Source organism: Simochromis diagramma, unplaced genomic scaffold (genome assembly GCF_900408965.1).
Source record: "Simochromis diagramma unplaced genomic scaffold, fSimDia1.1 OVJJ01000293.1, whole genome shotgun sequence".
Lineage (NCBI taxonomy): Eukaryota > Metazoa > Chordata > Actinopteri > Cichliformes > Cichlidae > Simochromis > Simochromis diagramma.
Genome location: NW_024386801.1, coordinates 2,294,171 through 2,318,874, shown reverse-complemented (window position 1 = coordinate 2,318,874; position 24,704 = coordinate 2,294,171). Strand labels below are relative to the sequence as shown.

General features: G+C 43.8%; 1 protein-coding gene across 22 annotated transcripts in view; it reads left to right on the top strand.

The window, feature by feature from the left end:
* The window catches only part of mical3a (microtubule associated monooxygenase, calponin and LIM domain containing 3a), an 81,843-nt gene that overhangs the window by 42,620 nt on the left and 14,519 nt on the right, over positions 1-24,704 (top strand). For 10 of the 22 annotated variants that reach the window (XM_040025049.1, XM_040025057.1, XM_040025056.1 and 7 more), the window contains 30 exons: positions 129-386; positions 1,000-1,115; positions 1,464-1,590; positions 1,721-1,814; positions 1,924-1,953; positions 2,494-2,641; positions 4,373-4,569; positions 4,744-4,862; positions 4,991-5,047; positions 5,214-5,390; positions 6,206-6,301; positions 10,256-10,366; positions 10,839-10,901; positions 11,085-11,198; positions 11,327-11,431; positions 12,777-12,890; positions 13,145-13,246; positions 14,267-14,371; positions 14,754-14,940; positions 15,556-15,650; positions 15,775-15,868; positions 18,359-18,554; positions 19,017-19,285; positions 19,567-19,659; positions 20,268-20,429; positions 20,855-20,917; positions 21,977-22,051; positions 22,225-22,338; positions 22,435-22,514; positions 22,599-24,639. In XM_040025049.1, the coding sequence (XP_039880983.1) occupies positions 129-386; positions 1,000-1,115; positions 1,464-1,590; positions 1,721-1,814; positions 1,924-1,953; positions 2,494-2,641; positions 4,373-4,569; positions 4,744-4,862; positions 4,991-5,047; positions 5,214-5,390; positions 6,206-6,301; positions 10,256-10,366; positions 10,839-10,901; positions 11,085-11,198; positions 11,327-11,431; positions 12,777-12,890; positions 13,145-13,246; positions 14,267-14,371; positions 14,754-14,940; positions 15,556-15,650; positions 15,775-15,868; positions 18,359-18,554; positions 19,017-19,285; positions 19,567-19,659; positions 20,268-20,429; positions 20,855-20,917; positions 21,977-22,051; positions 22,225-22,338; positions 22,435-22,514; positions 22,599-24,639 (5,602 nt within the window). The remainder of the gene's footprint in view (positions 1-128; positions 387-999; positions 1,116-1,463; positions 1,591-1,720; positions 1,815-1,923; positions 1,954-2,493; positions 2,642-4,372; positions 4,570-4,743; positions 4,863-4,990; positions 5,048-5,213; positions 5,391-6,205; positions 6,302-10,255; positions 10,367-10,838; positions 10,902-11,084; positions 11,199-11,326; positions 11,432-12,776; positions 12,891-13,144; positions 13,247-14,266; positions 14,372-14,753; positions 14,941-15,555; positions 15,651-15,774; positions 15,869-18,358; positions 18,555-19,016; positions 19,286-19,566; positions 19,660-20,267; positions 20,430-20,854; positions 20,918-21,976; positions 22,052-22,224; positions 22,339-22,434; positions 22,515-22,598; positions 24,640-24,704) is intronic. The other 12 variants (XM_040025069.1, XM_040025068.1, XM_040025051.1 and 9 more) reach the window with 11 other exon arrangements.

Genomic DNA, 24,704 nt, shown 5'->3' with positions numbered 1-24,704 from the left:
CGGGCATATGAAGCTCTTAAAGCTCAAAAATCTTAACTTACAATTGGGGGGAAATCGTTTCCTTTTATTTATTTCTTATGAATTTTTCATGTTAAGGCCGCTTCTTATCTCACCTGCTTCCCCTGCAGGACTATGCAGACACCGAGCTTTTGCTCTCCAGAGCCAACGTAGACCAGGCTGCCTTGCTGTCTTATGCACGTGAAGCTGCAGATTTTTCAACCAACCACCAGCTGCCCACACTGGACTTTGCCATCAACCATTACGGCCAGCCTGATGTAGCAATGTTTGACTTCACCTGCATGTATGCTTCAGAAAATGCCGCCATGGTGCGCCAACGCAATGGGCACAAGCTGCTAGTGGCGCTTGTTGGCGACAGCCTGTTAGAGGTGAGAGGAATGACGATGACTTGTGATCGACTCTTTCTTTTCTTGCGTTGGGACTTCACTAGAATAACTGAGAAATTGACTGTGTAAAAATGTCGTACTGGCCCTTCATGTAAGTCTGTAGTTGTTTTAGTTTTTCCTTCTCTGGAAAAAAACTCCCAAAGTGTATTTTGTTCCGATTGGCTGCCCCTCGTGTGGCTTCTGCAAACATACCCTGGTACTAGTACCAGGGTATGTTTGCAGAAGCCACACGATCATTTCAGTGAAACTCAATCATCATTGTGGCTACGACATAAAGAAATCTGCTTTGAGCTGATGTTAGGAAAGCACAAGAGTAGAAATAATTGTTTGGAAACGAAGCTTTGTACTGTCTGAATCTGAGCGTTTTCCTTACTCGGATTGTGCTGATCTCATTGTTTGAAACTTTGGACACACTTCATATAAGCAGTAATGCAACATATCAAAAGCATTTGTCCCCTTTAAAGATTTTTAAGAGACTGTTTTAAAATTCTTAATCTTAAGGTGTTGATTTAAAGCTCGTTTCTATCTCTGATATTTATTATAGTTTGCATATTTGACCATATTTGGGTATTGAATGTGCTTACTTTGTCTCCAGCCCTTCTGGCCCATGGGGACTGGCATAGCCCGAGGTTTCCTGGCAGCCATGGACTCGGGCTGGATGGTGAAGAGCTGGGCCCAAGGAAAAACCCCTCTTGAGGTGCTGGCTGAGAGGTGAGAGCGTGGAAACATTAATGCATGCACGCCAAGACCTGTTCTGTTCTTGTGCTCATACATATCTGCAGCCACACTCTTCGATGTGCTTTCTCTTCAGGGACACCCTTTTATCTCAAAGTGCTTTACTAGGAAATGTGAGATTTCAAGCATCAGTCCCACCTCTGTTAGTACTAATAGGATAAGAGTTTCTAGTAAGGACTGACTGGAATGTGCCCGTAATGTTCTGTTGTGACGCTGAGAGCAATGTGATCGCGATTTCCTACTGCATTATCATATTACACTGCTGCTTTTTTGTTACATTTCACTCAGTTAAGGTCGCCCAATGGGGATGCTTTTGTTTTTTAGGGAGAGCATATACCGCCTTCTGCCTCAGACCACACCAGAAAATGTCAGTAAGAACTTCAGTCAGTACAGTGTGGATCCTACGACTCGTTACCCCAACATTAGCCTCAACTTCCTCAAACCTAGCCAAGTGAGTATGAGCACTAACAAGCCACAGTGCCTCTTTTTAAGATTTCATTATTAGCTTAAACCAGGTTGTGTTTGATGCTATTATGCAAATACGCTTTTTCACGCGAGAAATGATCATCTTGACATTGCAGGTGCGGCACCTGTTTGACACGGGGGAGTGCAGGGAAGTTCGCATCGAAATCGAGAACGTGATCAACTCATCAACCCCCAAGTTGGCCAGGAATGGTTTGTGTCTTTTCTGCTTGTAGATGATATGGCACAGGCTGGTTAATCAGTGTAGGAGTTGCTGCCGTCACTGTTGCTGAAATGTAATACTGAACTATTTTCACTCTAGACAACTGCCTGCTTGACAAGCAGTTGCAAGGTAACACAAAGCCCGAATGCATGGCGTTGCTTTTCAGGGACCTTTAAAAGTTTTAACAAATTTGATGAGTCTTTCTGTATATTTATGAATGGCGTGGATACTGGAGTGATGAAACCTTTTAGAGAGACTCCATGATATTTCCTTTGCGTATACTAACTCGGTTATTGATCCACTCACTCAAGCTCCATGGCTATATCGAGCATTTAAAGCCTCTTGTAGCTGTTTAAAGTTTTCATGTGAGTTCTGCATCCTTTCCTAACCTCCCATTTGCATCCTTTTCTTCTTACATCAGTAAAATCTTTACATTTCATGGTTTGTAATATTTCCCCATGGGCTCATTTAAACACTGATTCTAGCATGAATGATGGGGCCCCATTGCTGCTCAGCCTTGCCTGACCCAAGGCTATGAGATTGCTCAGCAAGAGACATGTAACGCTGCCCAGAAACAGTTTGTGTTTCCTTCCCTGCTTACTTCAGATGCTGTTCCACCTGCAGATTTCACACCAAGCATTTAATTTTGTCTTCTTTCCCACACATCAGAATCCATAGCTCGGTCCAGTAAGCTGCTCAACTGGTGCCAGAGGCAAACAGAGGGCTACAGGAATGTTAATGTGACAGACCTCACCATGTCTTGGAAGAGCGGCCTGGCCCTTTGTGCCCTAATTCACAGATACAGGCCTGATCTTATGTGAGTATCTAAAGAAAATGCATCCAGAACGCGGAGATTGACATTTCATAGATGGAAAGGTTTTTTGTTTGTTTTCCTCCCCCAGTTTGTGAACTTGTACAAACCTTGCCAAGTATATCCCATTGTGGTTTGAAAGAAAGGACTGAAACTGCTTCGTTTCAGAATGACTGGTCTGCCGTGTTTATGTGTTTGCTGGTTGAAAATGATGTTTACTGCCTGGTTGGGACCTTGTATATCATTGTAAATGAGGTGACAGCCACCAGTTAAAATACCCCCATGGGTCTCCTAGGGCTGAGATGTCCTCATTTCCCCCCTCTCTTCTCCCACACACAAGCATACATGAACGCTCTGCTCACCCTCGCATACAATATAAATAACGCAATCTCCATCCACAATGCCTAATGTGGTTTGCTATCCTCTGGAGACTACACGGCAATTAACATTATAAGCTATTAGAGCGTTTCTCCTGCCCGACCTTTACAAAGTAGGGTAGCAGTTGTTCTTTGCTGCTACTGATGAGCCAGAAGGATGAGTGAAGGAACCTTTGGAAAACTGCCGTCATGTGTGTTTGTGTAAATGATGGTTAAGATAAATAATGGAGGTCCCACTCAGCGCTTGTTGTGATGTTGTAATGCATTTAAATGGATGCTGTTTGCAGCTGAGATGTATTGATGTGCCATGTTAATGGTATCTTCAGCTGCGGTAATGAGGACATTTACGGTAATACTGTCCACCTGCTTTACACGAGTGCTTCATCATTAGTGTTTGTGGTTTATTTCCAGTACAACTAAAGCTGCGGGACAGTTTTTCTCTTAAATGTTGCTGATTCATCACTAACTGTGGGATACGTGATAGATTTATACTCTTAAACCAAACAAACATGCACACTGGGGGCACATCAGTCCATACAACTCTACTTAAACGTGTTATCAATCTAGATAGTGCATAAGGTTAAGTCCTGCACCTCAGCATCCTCACTTCTCTGATAAAAAGCAGTCAGTTTTTCCCATTTTCTAGTAAAGATTTCTCCTGTTGATCTTAGACTTAGGTCAGCTTTTTATCCTCTTATGAAGACAGAAATAAAAGACCTCCACTATTTTACCGAGCATCAGATGTTTTTCCCCAGAATGATAGAATTAATTCTTTTATTCGTGTGTGTGTGTGTGTATTAGCAGATCTCCATTCAACATTTTTATTTTTTATTAGTTTTTATTTCATTTTTTCTTAAAGCTGCTATGAAGTCTGTGAACAATTTAAGAATGCTGCGAAGCTCATTGATTGATTTTTGTTTTACAGCCCACAGCCTTATTGTTTTGATTTGGTTTACTCTTGCTGTTCTTGCATTGTTGTTTGCAACCACTAACAGTTTTCAGCTAGCTCAAGAAAACAACGGACAGTTTAGTGGCATTAAAACCAGATACTTTTACTCAACAGTTGATTTAGAACAGCGAAAATGTGACCTGTTTTTGGGTTTAAAAAAATAAATTATTGCAATACTTTTTTTTTTTTTTTTTTTGAATGAAACTCTAAGAGCACATGCTAGTCGTGGTTTAATTGGACCTTTTCAAGTGTAATTTATATGACCACAAGGATCAAGCTCTTATATTTTTGATATGTAATATACGTTTGTAGTTCGAGCACCTATCAGCCCCATTCCCTTAGTTTGCATTTGAGATGCTTGGCATCACTACTTGCCTCTCACTGTCTGTGGTCTCTCTTCTCTGTTCTCAGTGACTTTGATTCCCTGGATGAACGACACGAGGAGAAGAACAACCAGTTAGCTTTTGACGTGGCAGAGAGGGAATTTGGCATCTCACCATGCATGACGGGCAAGGAGATGTCCTCTGTGGTGGAGCCAGACAAACTCTCTATGGTCATGTACCTCAGTCAGTTCTATGAGATGTTTAAGGACACAGTGCCACCTGGAGGTGAGAGATGGTGCTACAGTGGGAGTTTTTATTCTGTAATTTTCTTTTGGGAGACATCGTGACGATCTCTGATCAGAAGGGTCATTTACTCAAAAATAAGTATAATCTTGAAAGAACTATTTTAAATTGCTATTTTCTGTTAATGTTGTTCCTATTTCACGGATATCTGTTCAGATAACCAAAATCTGAGTCCAGAAGAGAAGGCTGCGTTGATATCGAGCACAAAGTCTCCCATATCTTTCCTTAGCAAGCTGGGTCAGAGCATAGCAATCTCCAGAAAACGAAACCCCAAGGTCAGTGTCTGAAACATGCCAGTATATCTCACTTCTTCCTAAAGCAACAAAATCAGCATTTCATCATTTATTTATTTAACTTTTTTTTTTGCTGAGGGGGAAAATATCACATGACTTTTCTTCAACAGGACAAAAAGGAGAAGGATTTAGACGGGAAGAGAAGGAAAACCAGCCAGTCTGAAGATGTGAGTATTTCTGACAGCAGAGCGTCTCAGATGTTGATCTTGTGATTAGTGCTTGAGCAGTCTAGCCAACCAGAACCAGCTAATTAATCCCACTAGACTCGCAGTGATTGCCAAAAAAGTTTAGCTGTTTTGTTGTGTTTTTTCTCCCCCGACTACTTTCTCACAGGACGAGGTATCGAGGACCAATCGTGACGACAGGCCATCTGTTCCTGCGATCCTGTCGGAGAGAAAAATGGATTCTGCTGCTGTGGGGAACAACAACAAAGTGAAGGTCATGGCCACCCAGCTGCTTGCTAAGTTTGAGGAGAATGCTCCCACTCAGCCTACAGGACTCAAACGACAGGTATGGAAGAAACTGGTCGTCTCATTTTGTGGTTTTACAGCTGGTGGAAATCAGGATGAAGCCACAGGGAAAAGATGCAGAGGCCTACTGGATGTTCTAGGAGCTGCGGTTATATTTGCACACTGACTGTGTTTGTTTTCTTAAATCAGCATTGTGATGAACATGTGAATATCATGCTTCATGTCATGACCTGTAGGTCACTGTTTTAATGAGCCCCGCATGCTTATGTTGGTCAGGCTCTGTATTGTTCCTGGGACATGTGGGTGGACTCACAGTGCTGACTGGGCTCGGAGGGCTTGGGTGAACTGGTTCGCAGTGGTCTGGATTTCTTGCCACTGATGACCAACAGAGCAGTGGGAGGGAGAAGTGAGCTTTTGAAACAGTAGACAATAGTGCTGGCGGAGAGAAGAGAAGTTTTGTAATTGTTTTGGGAAAACTTCTTCTGGTTTGTGTGCCGCTGAAATCTATGAAGATTGCAGATAAGGTCCTAAAAGTCTTATAAGTAGGGATGTTTTTTTTTTTTTAGGTTAAAAACGTTCTTTTATTTACATTCTGCATGACCTTTACTGTGTCTCTATAAATATAGAGTTCACCCCACATGATGCACTTATGCTGTCTTGTCATTTCCTTATCTTTTCTGAAGACATATTTTCCTACTGCTGCGTCTCCACTCATACATGATTCACTTCCTTCTTTCTGTTGCTCTCTCCTTGGTTTCCACCCTCATTATGGACCATTTCACGATGCCTTGCATGGTTATTCTGGCCCTTTAATTGGCCGCGCTCGCTGTCACTCATCTTTAACTGACTACAAAGGGGGACTCGCTGCCCAATCTGGACCGTCTTTTGCCCCCTTCCCCACCCCCTGTGAAAGAGCCAGTGCGTCTGGCACCTGTCCCAGCATGGAGAAAGGTAAACATCAGCCCTGTAGAGACTAACAGCTAGACTAACCATATATCCCCGTGGTGTTTCATAGTGGGGAAAGCCACTTTGTGTTGAGCTGTCGGACCCTGAGCCCACTTTGTGGTGGGCAGACTTGAGATCTGTTGTGTGCGATTTGGAGAAACTGTGTGACTGTTTAACTTTCCAGTCAGATAGCTGCACGGTTTCGTGTGCGTGCGTGTTTGTTTGTGTCCAAGAGAGATGGAATTAGAAGTAGAGTCACAGTCATCCTTGCTTCTCCTGTCTTGGTTCAGAGACGCACACAGCAGCAGGAGAAGCTGAGCATTCGGTACAAAGAGATGATCAAGTGTCAGACGTTGCCCAGCAGAGGGGAACAGGTATGGTTAGCTAGCTAGCTATGGTTAGTTATTTAGTTATGTAGCCTCCCCTTCTTAAATACATTGGTGTTTTGGTCGAGAAGCAAGTGGAAGAGACTGTAGCCTCACCAAGCATCACATGACTGTTTTACGCTAAAATTGTTTTCGTTTCAAAAAAAGTTTTTGTTTAATCACAACAAAACCTTCCCAGTTATTTCACGTTCTTAAAAAACATCTATATTTGTGTTTTGTTTGGTAGTTTGTATGCAGTTGTGCAGAAATAAAGGCCAAAATGTTGATCCTGTTCATCTGGACATCCAGATGAACAGGATCAACCTTTTGGGATTTACTTACCTGGATGATTGAGCATGCATCGAGACAACTGCATACAAAGGCCACAGAAACACGGTCGTCCTGTGTGACTAAGTAAGACGTTAACCCTGCACAAGTGCAACTGCAAAAAAGAAAAGGAGTGAATGACTTTTGTTATAAAAAGCAAATTATTTGTAAAGAAAAAATATTTTACAGACAAGTTTTTAGTATTCTTGGTGTCACAGATGGAGAAATGCAACTGGATATGGAGGCAGCTCTGCACTCTAACTATGAATAAAGAGGACAGTTTATGTACTAAAATAAGTAGTGAAGTTTACTTTCAATTAAAAAAAGTGTGCTTCAAAAATATAACGTGTCTCTATAAATACGCAAGTTAACATGAATGAAAACCAATGTTTATAAATAATAGCATATAAAATCTGACCGTTAAAAACACCCACGACGTCAGTCTTTCCGCTTGTTCCTTTTTAGTACTGTTCTTCTTTTTACACCTCGTCAGTGATCGGCTGGACTCTCTCTAGCCTTCATTCTTCATGGCAGGTTCAACACAGTGCTGGAACATTCCTTAGAGATTTTGGTCAATGTTGACACGATAGCGTCACGCAGTTGCTGCAGATTTCGCACGTATGATGTGACACACCCGTCCCACCACATCCCGATGGTGCCCATCTATTGAGATCTGGTGACTGGAGGCCATGCAAGGACTATGAACTCATTGTCATATCCAAGAAACCAGTTTGAGATCTCCGTTCATGCTGGAAGGAGCCAGCATGATAATATGGGGCACTGTGGGCATAAAGGGTGTCCGTGGTCAGCAACCATACTCGGGTACATTTTTAAACAATGTTCAGTCGGTACTAAAGGACCCAAAAAATATCCCCCATGTCTATATACCATCACCAGCCTGAACCGTTGATACAAGGCTGTACCTTCATTATGTTGAAGTCAAATTATGACCCTACCATCTGAATGTCCCAACTCATCAGACCAGGCAACATTTTTCTGATCTTCTATTGTCCAAGCTTGGCGAGTCAGTGCAAAGTGTCCTGTTCCAGAGCTGACAGGAGCAGCACCCGATGTGCTGGCCCATTTGCTCCAAGGTTCAGTGTGTGGTTCATTCTTCATACCTTGTGTGTAATCACTGGGTATTTGAGTTTCTGCTGCCTTCCTGTCAGCTCCCAGCAGTAGGGCAGGGCAAAAATATTTATCACGATATATATTTGAAAATTTGCGACAACGATCTAACTGACGATATAATTGACGCGAGACAAAATACTTTACACCTCCACAACTTTGATGGTTTTTTTTGCACTAATAATGTATTTTCACTTAAACAAGCAGCTGTTTTTTATGTGCATTAAAGCTATATAACTATTTAACAGTGTGGATGCAAATTCCTCGCTGACAGTTTAACCAAAAGGCATTTCCAGTGGAAACTGGCCGACATATTCTCAGCATAACCATGTATAATATCCACAAAACTTAAAAAGAGGTTATACACACACAATACGGTAACATTATGTTGAAGCACAGTACGTATCACTCCGCGAGGCTCCTGCCTACGATAGCCGTAATGCTCCGACAATCCATCTAGAGTAGCGGCTTCGTAGCTTAGCAAAGTCGTGCTACAACATTTTTGACAGATTTTCGTGCGCCGTGTACATAAAATCCATTCGAGGTCAGTAAACACAACCAGAATTCATACATAACGCGCACCGGATTATAAACTGCACGGTCCATTTTCCAGAAAATCTAAGGATTGATTTTAAGTGCGCCGTATTTTCCGAAAAACGCGGTAATAACGACGGCCCGCTAGCATGCTCTACCAAAAAATGTGATTAGGTGTGTATCTGACGGACGAAAGCTAAACCAGTTCCACACCACTGAAGCTGCAGCATTTTTACAAACCAGTTCTGTTTCATCTGTTTCATTTAACGATCCACTTTCGCCCTTCTCATTCTCCGTCGCCGCCAAGCTTTTTCCGCCATGTGCGTATGAAAACAAAAGCACTGCGCATGCGCGTTTTACCCATATTCTATCGCGATATTTCATAGTCTTGTCATTGCCTAACATTATACCGGTATTGTCGTGAACGGTATGATATGGCCCAGCCCTACCAAGCAGTCTGGACGGTCTCCTCTGACAAAGCATTTTCACCCGTCCCGCTGATTACTGGATGGTTCCTCTTTTTCCATCCCGTTCTCTGTAAACCTTAGAGATGGTTGTGAGGGGAAATCCCAGTAGATCAGCAGTTTCTGAAATACTCAGACCAGCCTGTATGGCACCAACACCCATGCCACTTTTCAAAACCCTTTTCTTCTGCATTCAGATCCTCATTTTGAACTTCAGCAGGTAGTCTGGACCACGTCTACATGCATAAATGCTTTGGGTTGTCGCCATATGTGTAGCTGATTCTCATTAACAAAGTGGCCGCTGAGTATAGTTGGCTGGCCTAACTCAGGTCGACAGAGCACCATTAACTGCCAGAATCAGTTTCCCCTTGCTGACACCTGCTGAAGTTGCCTTTTCTTGTCTCTTCACTAGATTACACATTCACATCACAAGCACTGATTTAAGGCCTCAAATTCTCCTGTTTAAAGAGAATTAATTCACTGCTGTTTTAAAATTCCCTCTCAGTACACAGTAAGTCCCCAGCTGCTGAGTAAATTAGTTGAAAGTCGATTGGAAAGACTGTAAATAATCTTGATAATCCCAAGTACTTCTCTACGGAGAGTGTTTGGAATGGAAATGTCTCAGAAAGTCGCTCTTATATGCTACGCGGTTTGACGTTTTAATTGTCAATATTGGAGAATTTTTCCATGCTAAACTTTATTTTGAGGTTAATATTTCAACTGTCTTTCCTTTTTTTAGGGGTTTTTAGGCTTTTTGCCTTATGCAGATTGTCTGTTTAGTGTGTGTGTGTGTGTGTGTGTGTGTGTGTGTGTGTGTGTGTGTGTGTGTGTGTGTGTGTGTGTGTGTGTGTGTGTGTGTGTGTGTGTGCGCGCGCCAGGCTTTGATAAGGTTGTTGTGTGACTAAGCCTAACAAAAAGGAAGTGAAACTACACTAATTCTATTAACTACTTCTCAGTCATATGTATAAGCTGCTACAAATGTAACCTTTTTATTCTTACAGGTTTTGTAAAGCACTATAATATCTCAATGCAGTGTGAGATGTGATAAGTTGAAGTTCAACCATATTCACGTTTAGCAATAGCTCACCTATTATTTTTTTTTCTTCATCATCATCTGCCGCTCCTGCCCCTCATCTCTCAAGGCCAGAAGTGGCGCAGACCAGCTGTACAGCTCGGGCTCTCGGAGCTGCCCAAAGAAAACCATTCTGCTCCCTTCTTCCTCCTCCACTTCCTCGCTCTCTCTCCACTCAGAGGTGACACGCAGTCTGCCATCTGTGTCTGTTTGTGTCTTTCTGTCTTCGGCCACAAATCCACGGCCGACCCATTTAGTATCCCCTTACTCTCCTGCTCTAATTATGTGTCCCGAACCCCTGATTTGGCCTCTGCAGTGTGTAGCATAGATGAAAACAAAATGCCGTGTTTCCCCAAGAGGGCTTCAGTCTTGTTTACTTCCCTTGTGAGTGGGTGGTGTCTGTTATTATCAGAGTAGTAGCTTGTTTTCATGCTGACTGGTATATGTTGTTGGGGTGTGATGGCTTGTAAACATATAGCCTCAGGAGACCTGGGCTCATTTTGATTTATTGTCAAGCACTGTCAGGGTTCCTGCATCACAAGCTGTTCTTTAAATGATAGTCAGCAACTGTGTTTTATGCTCGTGTCTGTGCGCTCGGTGTCAACTGAAGTGTTAATACACTGTGTGTGTGTCTGCTCATTTCTGTCTTCAAGCATGAATGTAAAAGTCTGGAAGAAGAGGAACTTGAATACTATGAGAGGCCTCTGGCACACGGGGTAAATGACCGACTGCATTCATAGTCGTCTTGCCTCTGCCGCTTCTGTTTCAGTGGTTACTCAGATTATGGCTCGAGTATCTGTAATAAGCTGTTTTAAAGAAAAAATGTCAACATATTAAACAAGTCGCTCATTAGCTCCACCAAAAGAAATCATCGAGTCTCAACTGAGCTCCCTTGACAGGAGTGGATGCCACTGCACCCAACTGACCCAGGACCCATTCGCATACCTGGTATACAGGAGAGGGCTGAGCGCTTAATCTCCAGGTTTAAAGGCAAACCTGATAAACCACCAAAGGTGAACACTGTACATGAAAATTGCGGTTTCTAAGTGTTTTATTTGCCTCATTTTGTAGCCTACATCCAAGAAAGCACGCTAATGGTATTGGAGGCTAATTGTCACCCCTTCCCTCTCCCTCCCCAAAGCCTAAGAAAAAGCCGTCCCGTTTCTTTTTAGAGCAGTGGTACATGTCCCGAGGCCTGACTGGGGCTCCTGGTTCACCACTCTCCTCTCTTGACTCTGCCAGAAAGGTTCTTTTTTATTTTTTATTTCTTGGATGCTGTGGACTGAGACTCAACCTGTGGCATGTCAGGAAACTTACCACTCATAGAAAGATTTTTGCTACTAACAGGTAGGGCTGCCACAAACGATTATTTTGATAGTCGACTAGTCACCGATTATTTTTGCGATTAGTCGACTAATCAGATCATCATCCATTGGACGTACAGCGTACAGCTTATTGCACCAGCAGCATCTGCTCTTATATAACTATCATTAGCTTACAGCTTTAAGTGTTTAAGGTCTGTGCTAACTAAAAATAAAGACAAGATGATAGTTTGTTAAATTTTAATGAAATTTGCAGATTGTTTTGGTGAAGTTTAATAAACTCCTTGCTATCTAAAATATAACAGGACACCGGAGTATATTCTCAAGCATCTCACACTTCTGATAATCAGCTGTCTGCTTGATGTTTATTCAGCTGTGTAAAAACTATAACTTTAATCTCAGCCAAACCGATTTACTCAGGAACAAATAAAATACTGAAAAAAGCCAAACAATAACATTTTTAAGTTATCTAAGTGACTTATATATCATGTTTAACCTGAGTAGCGAAAGACGGCAAACGATTTGCCAGGAGTCCGGTGTTCTCAGGGCTCTAGTGAGCCTAGCCCCCGGCTAGCTATCGAGCTAGTGGGTAACAGACGTCTCCGAAAACGTCGGAGCGCTTTTGAAAATATGTGGTGTCTTGATAAACTGAGCCGATATTTGAGGTTTACACAGCTACATTCTCACCTGAAAATATGTTAAACGTTTATTTTGTGACCCAGAAAGAATAATAAGAGTAATATTAAAACTAACTAGCTGCCGCCATTGTTGACAACTGAGCTGGGCTGCGCTATGAATTCTGGGACACAGCTTCTTCTTCTTTGGGGTTTAATGGCAGGTGGTTCCTTGTACATGCAGTGCTGCCATCTTCTGTTTCAGTCCATTATTACACTCTTAAATCCTACTACTTATTCCTGCGGCTTTTGTGGTCTTACAAAGCTTCAAACGACGCGTCGACTATTAAATTAGTCATCGACGATTTTGATAGTCGACTAATCGTGGCAGCCCTACTAACAGGAATTAAAGGCTCACTTGATTGTTGCCAATCGATGCTTAAGTATCTCATATCTGTTGTTTTTGTGCTGAATACACTCGCTAACTAAAGGAAATTGCTTTCATTGTTTATTTACTCACTGCATAAATTAAAGGCTTGTCAGCCTGAATCTGAGAACAATGACAGCAGTCTATGGCTTTTACCACAATGAAAAGGAGATTTCATATTTAGCAACGTTTTCCTCACCATACGTCCCTTTGGTGATTTCTCTGCAGAAGCCAGCAAAGCCTCTGGACTCTGATGGCCAAATGCCCTTGTGTGTGCTTAGTATTCAGGAGAGGGCTGATCAACTTGCTTTACAATTTGAGGGCAAGCCAGTCAAACAACAGGTGACTCGAACTATCGACACAGACGGATGATTACAGGTTTAAATATTTGTACATTTTTAACAAAAGCACTTTTTTTTGGGTCAACTTTGTCTCACCTAAGTCTTTAACTGACTCTAGAGGAAAGAGAGGCTGTTGTTACAGCAGGATATTACAGAATAAGTAGTAAATCATAATATCTTCTCAGTTGAATACATTAGTATTCTTCTTTAGATTTACTTTAACTGCTAATAACTCTCCTCTCTCCCTCTTTGGAGCCTAAGAAAAAGCCATCACGCTTTTTTATGGAACAGTGGCGCCTGGCCAGCCCCCAGAGTCCCCCTGATTCTCCCCCCACCACGTCTGACACCTTGAGACAGGTAGTCATTTTATGCCTGGAAGGAATGGCGTGTCGTGGCGCTGACACACTAAACGTGCACTTGGCCTGTCAGGAAGATGATGCACCTCACTTTCCAGCACAAGTCGCTTAACGTGATCTCACCTGATGTTTGCTTGAAAGTCGGGCTGCTTGTTTAGAAATGCGAGCAAACTCATTTGTTTAGCACGTTTGCTGCGATTAGTGAGTGCGAGTGATCCGTCACTGTGTCTGAACAGATATTAAAGTAATCTTAGCAGAACTCTGTTATAATTCCCACGCTTATTTGTACTCAGTAGCTGATTTGGATTGTAAGAGCAGCTTGGCAGCAACAATCTCATCTAGTGTAATTCCCATGTTGACGAGCCAACTTTCAATTTAGCAGAGCGGTGCACAGTAATAGTTTTCGTGGCTTAGGTTTGCCACATGCTACAGTCGACCTAGATTCTTCCCTTTTTAAAGCTCTTTGAGGTTTCATAGATTGAAATCTAATCCTGGTGTAGATTAATTCAGAATTCGACCCAAAGATGATCTCATATGGCAAACACTTGCTGAATTTGGGAATTAGCAACGCAGCTTTGCAGATTTTTGCAGATTTTTACAGATTATTGCAGCTCGTTTATATTTACGGTGCAGCATGAATGACTTTGTGTGTGCAAGCGAATAAAAACTGCATGACTGCTTTACCCGAGTTGTCTAAACACTGTGATAGTTGATCTTTTTCCAAATCCAGCTCTTGGTCGTAAACCCAACATGAAACTTTTGAGGTTTTTCTCAGGAACTGTGTTTGCTGCTTTTGGTGGAGCCTCACACACGTCTGAACACTCGACCAGTCCAGCGTGCAAACGCTTCCTTTGTCTTGTGTAAATTCCCTGTTAGACACCATTGTTTGTCTGCTGTGTTTGAGCACTTGTCGCACACACACCTCTTCCTTCTGTTTTTCACGTTGTTTTTCATCCATCATTTCTAATATTTGTCTACCTGTCCTCTTATTTTTCTTTCTTTCTCTCATTGTTGTTGATAGCAGTATGTAAGGATGTACACAGGGGGCGTTAGCTCATTGACCGAGCAGATAGCCAGTCAGCTTCAGTCTCCCAAGCCCACACATGTACCTGAAAAGAGGGATTTGGTAAGCACTCGGGTTGTAGAGTAGAAGGCATGTGGCTACACAGATCACTGCAGCTTCCCAGAGAGTGTGTTTTTTGCACATTGTGCTCCTTTCACCACATTTGAACTTCCTTCTCTCCCGTAGCTGCAGAGTGTGTTTTCCCAACGAGTCCCTGTAATTTGGACCGCTGCTCGCCTGCAAGCATCCCTCTCTCACTAATGAATAACTTTGGAATTGCTGTATTTTGGAATCATTAGCTTGTAAATAATATCAGTAAACTTCAAACATTTGTAGTGACCTGATGTGAGCGTCTGGCTTAACAATAACTTTCTCCTTGTGCACCAGTTTGAACGTTTCTCTTCATTTATAAATAAAGATTGATTCAGTACTTTTTCCCTTGCAGGGCTCGCTCAGGAAAGAATTCCCTGTCAACATCGGAGGCAGCGATGTTTGTTTCTTCTGCCGAAAACGCGTGTACGTGATGGAAAGGCTGAGTGCCGAGGGGAAGTTCTTCCATCGCAGCTGTTTCAAGTGCGACTACTGCGGCACGACTCTACGACTGTCCTCTTATGCGTTTGACGTCGAGGACGGTAAGCTTTCCGAATGGTTTCAGCCCCACGTGTGCTTATATTCCATTAACTACAAGGTGAACTAGACTGAAATGATCTTGAGTACGATATAATGACTAAAGTGTAAAGCTGCAAAGATGATTCTTCGTTTGAAGACGTACAATCTAGAAATGATTTTGACTGTGTGCACGTTTGCTGCCCTCCTGTGGTGTGATCACGCTACGGCCTCTCAGCCTTTTTTTTGAGCCGAGGAATGCAGCAGAGCCATTTTCTGATTCAAAAAATGAAGTTACAGCCACATAATTTTTCAAAATTTATTGGTTTTAAATACGTAAAAGACAGCTGTAGGAGATTTTTGCGGTAACCCCCACCTCGGACTCAGTGCAGTCTTATGATTCCATATTTTTCCATGCTGGGAGGTGTCTATTGTGCTCAAGGACAGGCAACAGATTGTTCAGTGGGACACAGTAGCTTTTTCACGGTCAGCTGTGGGAACAGAACCTCCTGATTTTTCTGAATGCACTTGAGACAGAAAGGAATTGTTTTTTCCCGACAGAGTAGATGCAGCCCACAGACTCCGTGAGGTGAAATTTGCCGAATGCGTTTATTTGCTTATGCTCTGTGTGTCTCCTACAGGAAAATTTTACTGCAAGCCCCACTACTGTTACCGCCTGTCTGGGTATGCTCAGAGGAAGAGGCCTGCTCCCTCTGCTGCTCCAGTCACAGCAAAGGTCCATTTTTATTTACTTGAAGAAATCCTGGTGGAAATCAGGATAGGGCTGGAAAAATGTTCTGAGAGTGCTCTCATATCTCCGATAGCGCGGCTGATGTTAAAATCATTTGTGTCATTTGCAGGAGAATCAGACCCCCCAAATACCTACTACGACCGTGGATGCCCCTGGAAGGGCGATGGCAGCAGCTGCCCCCTCGGCTGACCTCCAACCCTCAGGTACTCGACTTTCCTATCTAGCTGTGGCGGCTGCGCCCTGGCGTCTGGCCGTGGGTGTGGGAGTCCAGCTAGGCACCCTCCGCCGCACTCTCTCCCGGACCTGCCACCAGGTGGCACACAACCCCTTAGATTCTCCCTTCCTGTTTACCTACTGCATCTACCTCTTCTGCTGTTTCACCATCAATGTCCTGCTCAGCCTCCTCTAGCATGACTTTTGTGTCCCTTCTTATTTCCTTCCTTGCTTCCTTTTTCTCTTTGCCGACTACTGTCAGTGGGATGTATATAGATCTAGTTTGTGTGACCAAAGCTTCAAAATGGTCCTGTAAATACTGTGAGTCTCTCAGTTGCTGAATTATTTCCTGAAGATGCAGCATTCTTTCTGTTTCTGTTGGCAGTCTCTTTATGACTTGTGATTGGCAGATGGATTCAAACAGTGCTCTGGCGCCATAATCTTAGAAGTGAATGGTGCATCTTAAACCTGTTTGTTTCTTGGCTTGGAAATTATAGAGAGCTGCTCAGAATTCCTTCTGGTCAGCTCTCCAGGCAGCACCATTAACCCTTTGCATAAATAACCTCCTCATTGCTATTCTGGTTTTTACTGTGAAATGTGGAAGTAAAGTTTAGCTTTCTTAGCCCCCAATCCCCCCCCCCCCCCCCAAAAAAAAAAATATATCAGTTACCCACTGGTGTGTACATTCAATCTCTATATACTGTTAATGATTGCTATAGAGCTGCCTGTTTTTAATGAAGAGCCAAGCTGTACTCTCTGGTGATTGTAACCCCGAGTGGCCTGTGAGTGCTCCTTTTTTAGCTCGACCTCCTCCTGTGTGACGTGTTTGTTTTACTGCCTGCTCTGTGACGTGTTTCTTTCTCTGTAAGTTGTTTTGCACCTATTAGTATTCCTCTTCCTAAAACTCACTATTATATGTGATAAAGTGCCTGTATCAGTGCTGTTGTGAGCTTTACCTTTCCCCTTCCGATCAGAGCATCTTAAAACTGAGAGCTTTACTAGTGCTTGCATTGGTGCTTGGGACTGGAGTTTTGTTTTCACCCCCCCTTCCTCTGCCTTCCTGCATTCCTCAGCCTTTCACCCCCGACAGATTCCTGCCAGAACCACTTGTATTTGCTCGACATAGTGCGTCTCATCTGCAGTAATTGCTTTGCACACTGTAGCTGAATAAAATCACGGATTAGACTAGAGAGAGCTGAAACCGGTAAGCTTTGCAGAAAATTAATATTTGAAACTTTAATAAGTGTAGGCCTGCCGCAATGTGGCAAGTGTAGTTTATAACTGCAGATGCAAGACTTTATTAAACGCTGTAGTCATACTGCAGCCGTGCATACTATAATATATTCTACATTAAGATTAGACAACAAACAACTGCTAATATATTGGTGGAGGTTTGCAGTCAGTGTAAAGTGCTGTCGAACAAAGCAATATTTTGCAGGTCTATAGATCCGTCAGATATGTGTGCTTGTGCTGCACAGACACCTCCACAAATACATATGCATTATATGGTAAGGACGTCCCATGCTGCTGCAAAGTTCAGCAACTGTGGAGTTCTTGGACCACTAAATTAGTGTTTGCAAAATAATAAGAGTTAGACCACTAAACCAAAATAAACCACAAAAAAACCTAAACAGACCAGAAGTCCAACCCTGGACTATATCAGATGAAGTAATTACAGTGTTTAGTGATGCAGGTTATTAAAGTATAAATATGTATCAGTTTAAATTTAAGTCTCTCTCTTCTTTGCTGTTTTACGTACTTTTCACTTGTTTTCGAGGAAACATCTATCGTCACATCCATATGAGTCACACATACAAAATAAACAGGATTCAGTGTCAAATATCACACATTTAATGAGATCATGGGACTTTAAGGCATTGGCCTTAAAGCAGTGCTAGTGCTCTTTATTTCAATTAGAATTTATCTCTAAGTGACAAGATGACGGCTGTACTTCCATGATAACTCTATTTTAACCCATTTCACTGTCATGAACCTTTGCCAGAGGAAATATTGTCAAAACATACAGTTTTAAGGTTTGCTTCTCAGAATGGGAACAAGGCAAGGCACCAATCTTGTACATTTAAGTATAGAACAATGGCTCTATTTTAAAGTGTGAAACCTATTTGTGTTTGTTGATCTTATTTGCTGTAGGAATATTATCTAATGCAATAAATTCAGTAATAGATCTTAAATCGGTGTCTCCTTGTCAGTTTGTCCTTAATGTACAAGATTACTTTGGTTAAAGTTCTGGCTGCAGATGTGGATGAAAATGCACCATTTTACTAGTTGGATGTGTGATGGATTTGATGCTGTCGCTGACGTAGCTTCACACATACACTGCCAGAATTTGCATCGGTTTTCACATCAGCGTTCACAAATACATTGGATTTAGTTTGGTCCTGCTTGCACCTGCCTGATCATCACCTGCACGCCTGTGCTCTCTCTCCTCTGCTTTCTTACCTTGATCCTGTACCCCACAGTGCTGGAAGTGAACGGCCTGCAGGAACCGAGCCTAGCTAAACGCCTGAAGGGAACTCCAGAACGCATTGAGCTGGAGAACTACCGTCTGTCCCTGCAGAGGGAGGAGGAGCTGGAGGAGGTGCCTGAGGAGACGCTGGCGGAGCACAATCTGAGCAGTGTGCTGGACAAGGCCACAGATGCTGACCTGGGTTCAAGGTAAGATTATAACAACATCCGTTAATTTCGTTTTTATGATATTCAGTTTTACCCTTTCTGCCGTTTAGTGTTCAGCGAGTTGTTTAAACGATCTCTAATAAGACTTTAAACAAGTTTCAACTCTTTGGACGTCCTTAAAATAGTCGCGTCACGCAAGCAGCTCTGGCTATGCGCACAGAAGTTCCACCCACTCTTTAAACTTTTTGTTCGTGACAGTTAGCCAATCACGATAAAGTGGGATAGAAAGGAAGTGGGAGGAAGCTAAAAACATCTTAGTTGGGATTAACTGTGGGGGTTCACCAACGAGCAGTTTGTCTATTTTGAATCACAGAAAACTTCTTTGCTAGAGTCCAAAATCCCTCAGGCTGCTGTGAACGTCTCCATACTTGTGCTGTCCTCAAATACTTGCTTCCTTTCATGTTCCCTAACACTTTGCTGACGCCTTTTCTCTACTTTCTGCAGTAGCTCAGAGTCAGACATGGAAGAGGAGGACGAGCAGGAGGATCAAGAAGAGGCGGAGGAGCAGCCTCCCAGCCCGTCAGACCTCGGCGGCGTTCCGTGGAAGGAGGCGGTAGAGCTCCACGCCAAGCTGAGGGGCGATCACTGCGAGGAGGGAGAGGGTGAAGCTTTGGCTGACACAGGCAGCAGAGATGGGGAAGTAGATGAAGAGGACGAGGAGGAGGACGAGGAGGATGAAAATGAGGCCGAAGAAGACGAGGAGTCGAGCGAAGGTAAATTAGTTTTGCATTGTTATTCCCGCGATAGTGGAAATTAATGGTTTCTTTATGCTAATGTGTTTACACCCTATCCAGACTTCAGTGGCCTCGACCTCAGAGCTCCGTGTTGTTTACTGTTTCATGTTCTCGTCACTGTCTGAAACACCGAGTCATCCTCTTGTCTCTTTTCTGCTTGTCTGCCATGTCCACATACAATGCACGCGTATGTATCTGTCTCTGTGTCATTTTCTTTTTTGATTTATTTTTGGGGGGCCTTTGTCTCCCCCTGCTGACAGAGGGGGATTACTGGCCCTGGGATAGAGAACTCCAGTCAGGCCTTTGGCTGGAGAAGTACCTTACAGACGAAGAGGATGTTGGTACATTTAAAGGTAGCAACGGAAGTGCCTGCGGATGTGTTTGCAGTTACTTTGAATAATTCTGCCTTGTTTGGGTTTCATTTTCAATAATTTCTACAAGAAGCGTGCCTTTGGCTTCTTTATGGTTTGGTTTGTTGTGTTTTTATGTGAGTTTTGTGTTCATCGGTGTTCCCTTTTCATTGTCAGTCTCATTCCATCTAACCTCCTGTTTCAAACCTCTGGAGTTCTTTATGGCATTAAAATACTAATCTGATGAATCAGATCTGATTATCTCCCCCACGGCGCTGCAGTTGTGTTTTACAGCTGTGCGACAGAACTGTTATATTTAACAAATGTGTTATTATTTTGTTTTCCAAGCTTTGTACCCTTGAAGCTTACTTTTATGGTTTGGCGTTTTGCAGTGTATTGCATGCAGCCGCCCTTCATTTCTCTTTGATGATTTTTTTCCCATTGTCACTGTGTAACTGTCTCTCTGCCTTTTCTCTTCCATTTTGCCCTGTTTTCCCCCCCTGTTCCTCTTCCTTTCTTCCACAACTACCCTCATCTCTCTTTATCTTCCTCTCCTAACTCACACAACTTTACGCCACGCAAAAATACAAAATCACAACACTTACGTTTAGCGAGGAGTCTCCACATCCAACAAGTCCTGCAGCCTGTGGATCCCAGCGCCATTCCAGGTTTGAGAGCACATCTGGAGTCTGAGGGAGACAAGGATGATGGCCAGCTGGCCTCAGCCTCCCAACTCTCCCAGCCCTCTGAGCTCACGCAGCCCTCCTCTGCAGGTAACCCACCCGGGGGCCTATACGCCTGGGAAGGCCGTGGGTCTCGCCATGTTCAGGATCAGGGTGTCTCATTTTGCAAGTGTGGCTGCTGCTGCTTTGTCTGTGTCTGCCACAGGTGGACCCCAGCTTGTTGTTTTGAATTACCTCTGATTTGTACATTTGTGTAACATTGCTTTATTTCTCGGAATGTCTAATTTTGTGTCGAGCCTGTTGTCATTCAGAGTCACTGTTGTTCCTCTGGGGCGAATATAACGCTCTCCAAACGCATCCCAGCGCGCCATTTAACCCTCTCGTCAGTTCCTTTGATTTGATTCTCTTTTGTTCTTTTGTGTTCTCCCATGTTGTTTCTCATGTGTCTAATTGCTTTACTGTTATTTCCCCGCCATCTATCCCTCGTCGTTCTGTATCTTCTGGTTTGAATGTAGCCCCTGCCCACACGTCCGCCCGACACGAGGCAGTGAGAGTCTGGTTGGAGTCCCTGTCTGGAGGTAGCACAGACTCGAAAGGGATCCTGACATCCCGTCTTAGACTCCTGTTCTGTCTATCAGCTGGGCTGGCCTCTTTTCATGGAGCATGCATAAACACATGCAGAGACCAGTAAACTCACAAGCATGCCTGCTGTAAGGCTGTCGAGGTTTTTCTCTCCTGGGTTCAGATCAGCACTTGTTTCACCTTTTGTAACCAAACCTGACATTCTACTCTTCTAATTTCCAAAATATGTATTTTCCTTTGCACTTGCTCTGTATGTTATGCTGTAACGTAATATATTCCGGGGAGTGAAACCACAAGGCACCACAGCTTTGGGAGCTCACCTCTTACTGGCACTTGTACTTGCATTAAGTTCACAGAATGTGGGTGTTGAAGTATACTATCAGCTGATTAAGAGCTTGAATGAATTGAATGAGAGTCCTACACCTCTGTTTGAAGTCCTCGTATAAGCCTTGAGTTCAGGGTTAAAGGCCCAGTAAAGACCTCCGGCAGAGATCAGGCCAATTACAAAGTTCTTTTAGTAGTTTATGTGCCCGTGCACTCAGATCGGTCACCTAGTAGTTAAAGCTGATATATAAACTGCATGGATAAACTGCCCCCTCCCCCTCCCAGTTTTGCTCGCTAACCACAGTTTAACCAGTAACATTCTGGTTGTGCTTCTGCTTGGATCAAATATTTTCAGCTTACTAATTTAAAGTTGCTGCATGTAGCTGCAGCCTAGCTGCTCCTTTGTTCATATTAAAAGACTTGGACTGTTTGATTTGTATGCAAAAGATTTTCTTTTTTTTTTTTTTTTTTTTTGCCCAAACTCTTTCCTAATGCTGTCTGAAGAAAAATAGATTTTGATTTTTAAAATCTACTCACCTTTTTTCCGACCTTTAATTTTTGTATTCGGCTTTTCAAAATCGGCCTCGATAGCTTTCCACCTCACTGTCAGGATTTCTGAGAAAAGATTCATTCAAGCTACTTTTAAACAGAAAAAAGTTCTCACAGTTATTGTCTAAAGACACGATAATAATGTTCCAACGACTCATTTATTTCCCTTTTTTTCATGTCAGAGCCCTGCGAAGATGAAGTACTCGAAGCCGAAGCAGACGGTCCAGATATGGAGCCTGGCACAGAGATGGATCAGGGTAAACAGTCAAAACATTACAAATAGTAATGAATCCATCAAATGTTTAACATGCGGAAAATAGCATTTTTGTTTACAAAGAACTCTCTTCATCAAAATGAAACGACTCAGATAATTAAACTTCCAAAGCTGTGTAATAATGAAATATTTGATGATGTGATGTTTAAATTCCAGATGACATCCCTTCGGATGCGGAAGCTGAGGCTCGTTTGCACCAGTCGGAGCACGATGAAGCGCTTCCCGAGGAAGACAAGAAATCGGAAAGCTTGGCAACAGCTTCCAGTATCGGTACATGTCACAAAACGTTTCTCTACACGATCACGCAGATATGTTTTCCACAAATAAAAGGCAATGAGCCTTTTCTTCTCCCTTTTGTGAATTCAGAACCATCCAGCATCGGCCTGCTGCGGAAGGACGATATCGTTCTTTTTCCGCTTAAACCATCCCCAGAACCTGAAACCCAGGTGAGATGATGCTTCAGAGGTTCAAAGCGATTAATGGCTTTTACCTGAATCCTAAACTCCTCTGTTGTTTGTTTTGTTTTGTAGATAAGTCCCGTAAAATCTCCTGGTCCCCGCTTTTTTCCTGATCCTTTCATACCTGAGGAAACAAAGCCAGAAAAGATGACTCCATCTCCAACTTCCAGGAGCCCGCTGTGCCCTTCACCTGCTCCTGTCCAGCAGTTGTCTCCTGTTCCCTCACCTACTAATGCTGCTGTTTCTACACCAGTTAAAACCCCAACTTCTGCTTCATCTCCTCCTCTTTCACCCACCAAACCACCTGCTGCCTCTCCACTACAGCCACCCAGTGAGTCACCTCTCAAGTCACCAGTGAGCTCACCAATTTGCTCCCAGCCTACACCCCTGCCCGAAACTGAAGGACCTAAATCTCCCGTCTTTCCTCACCGCTCCATTTGCCCTCTCACAGGAAACCCCCTCTCCCCCATCTGTGCCCAGCCGCTGCCCTGCCATGAACCCTCATCACCCCTCACCTCTGATTCTCCCGTCAGAACTCAGCCCGTCCCTGCAGTCACTTCAACGCCCTTGGCTAAAACCAACACGGCCACGCCAGAGCCTTCAAATTCCTCAACAGAAGAGACGCCGTCTAAAAAGACGGATATCATTGAGGAGTTCTGGTTGAAGAGTGCTGAGATAAGAAAGAGCCTCGGTCTGACTCCTTTGGACCGCAGTAGTAAAATCTTAGAAAGGAGTGTTGTTAAGACTCCACCTCAGGACTCCAACTTCGCTAAGACACAAACGGCAGACGTGTCCGGGGAACAGAAGCCTGCCTTCACTGGCCGGGCTGTCATTCGCAGACTCAACATCACTCTCGAGGGTCAGGTCATTACTCCTATCGCTCCTGTTGAGCCCAAGAGCGATGGCTCTGATAAAAGGGACATCAGCAGCAGCTCAGGCTTGGGCTTGAATGGAAGTGTGGCCACAAGCCAGACGGTAAACAGTGACAGCTATAACACGTCCGACTCGGCTATGCTGACACCACCTTCCAGTCCGCCACCACCCGTGCCTGCTAATCAGTCTCCAGCCGTGCTCAGGCAGCAGAGACACCAGGTGTCCTGGACCAACGGAACAGAAAAACTTCCATCTGAGCATGCCAAAGAGCCAGCAAAAGCCACTACCCCTGTTCCTGCACCCAGGACCCAGCTGAGCCCCGTATCTGTGCCCAAACCAGCACCCAGGAAGGTCTCCTCACCTCAGGCAGCTCCAGAAACGACCCCGGTGGTCGTGATGAGGGAGAAGAAGAGGGAGAAGCCACGGCCGCAGGAGACGAGGAAGTCATTTGTGGAGACGGTGGAGGAGATTCCTTTTGCTGACGATGTGGAGGAGAGCTACGACGACCGGACACCAGACACAAGCATGAACAGGTATTACACTCCGCCCACGAGCAAGCCGAGCAGGGAAAAACCTCCCCTTCATTTGGCACTAGCAATGGAAAATGGTAAACCCAATATCCCAGTCAACCCAGTCTCTAAGACCCAGAGGGCAACTCAGTTCTCTCCAGAAGCCAGGGAGATTGCAGAGGAGAGGATAAGGGCCAGAGAAAAATCTGTCAAGAGCCCGGCTCTAAAAGAAGCTATGGCCAAACAGTTGAGCAAAATGAAAGAGTCCGATGGGGAAAAGGGCGCCTCGCCTAAAGTGGCCTGGAATGTAACACCAGACACTGTTGGAAAAAGTAAAAAGTCGGCTGCATCTCCAAAGACATCAGCTGTGAAAGCTTTAGAGTCAAAGAAGTCCGAGGCCCTGTCCGAGCGTTTCTTTAGCAGTAACAAGAGCCTGGACAGCTCGGTGGCTTCGTCAGACGGCTCCTCTACAAGTAAAAGTAAGAAACGAAGCTCCCTCTTCTCCCCGCGGAAGAACAAGAAGGAGAAAAAAGCCAAGAACGACAGCAGCAGGCTCTCGGGCGCAGATGAGACGCCTCCAAAACACAAGTCTCTGTGGAAGGCTGTCTTCTCAGGGTACAAGAAGGACAAGAAGAAGAAGGATGATAAGTCGTGCCCGAGTACACCGTCGTCCAGCTCCACTACTCAGGACTCTGGGAAGAGAAGGACATCACCTCTTGGGAGATCTTCGGGTAAGACTATTCTTCCAAAGCTCATTTCATGTTATGAAATTATTGATTGCTGATTGTTGTCTTTG